This window comes from Jatropha curcas, unplaced genomic scaffold (assembly GCF_041381405.1).
Source record: "Jatropha curcas cultivar XTBG-Jc1 unplaced genomic scaffold, XTBG_Jcur_1.0 HiC_scaffold_1083_pilon, whole genome shotgun sequence".
Taxonomy (NCBI): Eukaryota; Viridiplantae; Streptophyta; class Magnoliopsida; order Malpighiales; family Euphorbiaceae; genus Jatropha; species Jatropha curcas.
In genome coordinates, this window is record NW_028322596.1 from 1 (window position 1) to 4122 (window position 4122).

At 32.0% G+C, this 4122-nt stretch overlaps 1 protein-coding gene across 1 annotated transcript; it reads right to left on the minus strand.

Annotated features, from left to right (window-relative positions):
- Window positions 1–1863: 1863 nt before the first annotated feature.
- Window positions 1864–3914, minus strand: LOC149491620 (short chain aldehyde dehydrogenase 1-like). The gene is made up of 3 exons (XM_089717173.1): window positions 3651–3914; window positions 2936–3008; window positions 1864–2786 (listed from the first exon to the last, which is right to left on the minus strand). The coding sequence occupies exons 1-3, from the start codon at window positions 3841–3843 to the stop codon at window positions 1988–1990; spliced, it is 1065 nt and encodes a 354-aa protein (XP_089573299.1). The 5' UTR covers window positions 3844–3914; the 3' UTR covers window positions 1864–1987.
- Window positions 3915–4122: the final 208 nt, after the last annotated feature.

The following is a 4122-nucleotide window of genomic DNA, read 5'->3' on the forward strand; positions in this document are numbered from 1 at the left end:
ACCCAAGCCTTCTATTTAAATATGAATATTGTAAGAAAAAAAAAGTACGTTGACAGCCTTCAGACTTAATGAAAACAATGGGCATTAAAATTTAGATTTTGAAAAAAAAAAAAAGAGTCTAGTTACTTATTTAATTATAAAATTAAAATTTTTTAATATTATCACAAATCTCCATACTCTTGTATATAAAATATTATCATTTCAAGATTCGTGACTATATCTCTTTAAAAGTATCTTTTTCTTATATTAAACCATGATCTTCTAGAGGTCGTTACTTGAAAAATAAAATAGAAAATGAATATATAAATATAAAAGATAGATGAGACACACATATACTTTAGACATTTGAGGAAGTATTTTTTGGCTTTCTCTCAAATAGCCACATTAGTGGTGTTATAACCTCCATCAACCACTGTACTCAAATCATTCACACGCTTATGTTTTTGTTCGGCAATAACATTTGAGGAAGCTTTTAGAGTTTTAATTACGTTAAAATATTATTTTTGTAAATTACTTCATTCATCCCATTTTATTTGCATAGTTTGACAAAATATCCATATTAAGAATTTAGTCAATAAAAATTATTTTACCATTTTTTTACCCTTAACTCATTGAAGATATTAATAGAAGTCCCTCATTTAATGAATGATCATAAAAGTTATCATAGGAAAAATAATTATTTACAGATATAAATTTAGAAACCTTATAAATATTTTGGGACATCCAAAAAAGGAATAACTAGCAAACAAAATGGGCTAGAGAGAGTATATTGTTCGATAAGATAATATATAAAATAGCTGTTAGTGGATAAATAGCGTTTATCTAACGTTTAGAGTTTTTATTTTTTAATTGAAATTTTTTTGATGATTCTGTACTTAATTAACTTATATTATGCTTAATTAATAGGGGAATATGTGAGGAAATTATATAGTCATTTTAGAAATGATAATGATTTCAATTTATAAAATTGGACTGCACATTATAAATTGACATTCTTTTGATAGAAAAGTAAGAGCATATTATATAAATTATCTTTTCTTTTTTTACAATGAGTTCACTTTTACAGTCATAAGTTAAAATTCTAACTCAATATTTAAATGTCATTTTTTATCATTTAAAATTCAACAGTTAATCAAACAGTTATTTTTACCGAATATTTTTACTTTTACTCTAGATAGTTATATCAACACCTAATCAAACAGATAGTTTTTTTCAAACACGTTTACTTTGAACACTTATATGGAAATTCCTTGCCTAGACAGGGCGACTTTATCCCTTTTTTTCCCGCGTATGGTCAGAAATACTCTCGTTTCAATAAAAAAAAAACCTTATTTTCATTGATTTGGTCCATGAATGGACCATGAACCTAGTCTAAAACCTATTTTCATTGATTTGGTCCATGAATGGGACCATGAACCTAGTCTAAGTAAATTTTTCCCACTTATATAAACAGTTAACGACTAAAAACTAATATCTAACAATTAACAATTAACGGCGATTAAAACTGTTAACAACTCGTAAAACCATTAACAATTATTAAAATAGTTAGTATTGCCGAAGAGTCCCTTGCAATAATCACTCAACCTACATTATTTACCTACCCTTCGCATAAGACTATGTACACATCACACAAATAGTTAACTGCTACTGTTATTAATTTGTCCTTTTTAATGAGACTCTTGTTTGTCTTATTCATTATTATTTAGTTATTTGACTGACTTTAATTGGTTTACTCTATGAATGATTCCATACATGAATGTAGATAAATCTAATCCCTCAAAATCAATGTAGATAAAAATGGGTCACCTTCTATAACATACAAATGAGGAACATTTCCATCGGTGATTGACGAAACGCTTGAAGTGAAAATAATGCTTCGTTTTATTGATAAGAAAAACTCTTTTATTGAGAAAAGGGTACATAGAACAGGAACTGTAGAAATTTATTCATAACCGGTACATAATATCTCGAGCAAAATTTCTCAATCTTAAGAAAACAAGCTTTGCATTGCTATTGCAAATGACGGATTGGTGAGACTAAAACCTCCATCAACCACTAAGTTAATTCCACTAACATACTTGGATTCATCACTTGCAAGATACAAAGCTGCATTTGCAATATCTTCAGGTTCCAATATCACTTCTTTCAGTGTCGCAGCTGATGCAATCACTTGCTCAACTTCTTTCTTCTCCTTATTTCCAACAGCATTTCTTAGCAGCGGAGTTGCAACTCCAAATGGTGAAATACTATTAACCCTGATGCCATATTGCCCCAATTCTATACTTAAGTTCTTTGCAAGCCCAACCACTGCATGTTTTGATGCGGTGTATGCATGTGGAGAACCTGAACAAGAAACAGAAGCTAAACTTGAAGTAAATAATATACAACCTTTCTTGTTTGGGATCATAACCTTAGCTGCATACTTGGCACCCAAGAAAGAACCAAACACATTTACATCAAAGACTTTCTTGAAATCTTCATTTTCAGTTGACAAGATTCTTGGGTCTGGATTACCTCCAATTCCAGCATTATTGTACATTATATCGAGCTTTCCATACCTGGAGACCGCTAAATCCACAGCATTTTTTACATCAGAGTCGCTACTTACATCACAGTGAACATAAGAAATGGTTTCTGGAGAGCTGAATTCTTGGCAGAGCGATAGCCCAAGATCATCTTGTACATCTGCAATCAGAACTTTGGCTCCATGTTTTACAAATAGCCTGGCCGTACACTCTCCAATGCCGCTAGCTCCACCGGTTATCAATGCAACCTTCCCATCAAGTCTACAAATTTTCATAAATTATAATATTATTTCGACATAGAACTGTAGTAGAAATTGGATAGACAAATTTCACTTTCATAGTAAGAAAATACAAAAAAAATTAAAATAAAATAGAAATAGAAATGAGTTTATAGGAGCTAGTCAATTTACCTTTTGGTGGTTGATGTTGCTGCCGAAATATCAGAACTCATGTTTTTGCAGAAATTGATGAAAGCAAAAGAACCTGTAAGAATGAAATCTATGGGCTTAACTTTGATTGCTGCTTCCGATATGTAAATTAATTGCATCTTTATAGACAATTATTCTAAGGGAAAATTATTATTTAATCCATCAGATTTTACATGATTATTTAAGTAATCCGCAACGTTTAATATAATATATAACTAGTCCCCAACATTTTACTCCGTCTAATTAAAAAGTTCTTCATCCAAAAACTTAGTGTTTTGCAGTTAAAATCAGTTAAAAACAAAGAGAAACATTTTATAAGGACATATTATGCCCTTATTGAACTGTGCATGAAAATAAAGGAGGTTTGACCATATTTATTTTTACAAACCGCAGAGAAAGGAAAAAAAAGGGGAAAATACCCAAACCCAAAATAGGATTTGCAGGTCTTCTTCAAGCGCAGCCGATGGAGCATGGGAAGGAAGATATGTGAATATGTATTACAAGTGTGGAAAAAAAAGCAGACATTAGGATCTAAGAGACACAAAAAGGTATGTGAATATGTATTGCATAAGTATTGCAAGCGTGGGAACTGGGCTGCCACTATTTTCGCAAATATTATAAATTCCACCCAGTTCTCATAGGGAAGCAACCAAATGAGGAAGAAAGATATGGGTTTTCGTAGGCTTGCGGTGCTTACCATTATAAGGACGTGAAGGGGAATAAGAGAAAAGATGGGATGGTGAATGGAATGCTGCTAGGTGACTACTGCGTAGGCCAAGCTTCTTGCCAGGGACGAAGGATAAGCTGTAAGTTGTGTGGGTTGATGAGCGATTAATGGATGACGCAGGGACGCATAGTCCACCACTGCCAACTACACCTACAGCTTCCATTCTTTCTCTATCTGAATCTGTCCCAAACCCCTACGAGACCAAAAATTGGTCTTTTGCTGAGGGCTTTAAGTTTAAGTAGCTGAATTCGCCATGCGATGGTATTTAATTATTCTACTATTTTTTAATATAATTTTTAGGAAAGACGTCACACCCATTACGACAAAAGGCCAATTATTTTTTAATATAATTCGTTTCCCTTGCTTGGAAGTTCATACTTATCCACGTTAGTGAGGGAAGAGTATTTTAATATTTTAGTCTTAAATTAACGGCAAAACATCA

Bases quoted from the DNA above. Each gene is read 5' to 3' on its own strand.
- LOC149491620 (XM_089717173.1), bottom strand. From the start codon at position 3,843: ATGGAAGCTGTAGGTGTAGTTGGCAGTGGTGGACTATGCGTCCCTGCG. The intron at 3,009-3,650 runs GTAAGCACCGCA...TCATTCTTACAG, and splicing joins CCCTTCACGTCCTTATAATG to GTTCTTTTGCTTTCATCAAT. The intron at 2,787-2,935 runs GTAAATTGACTA...GAAAATTTGTAG, and splicing joins GCAACATCAACCACCAAAAG to ACTTGATGGGAAGGTTGCAT.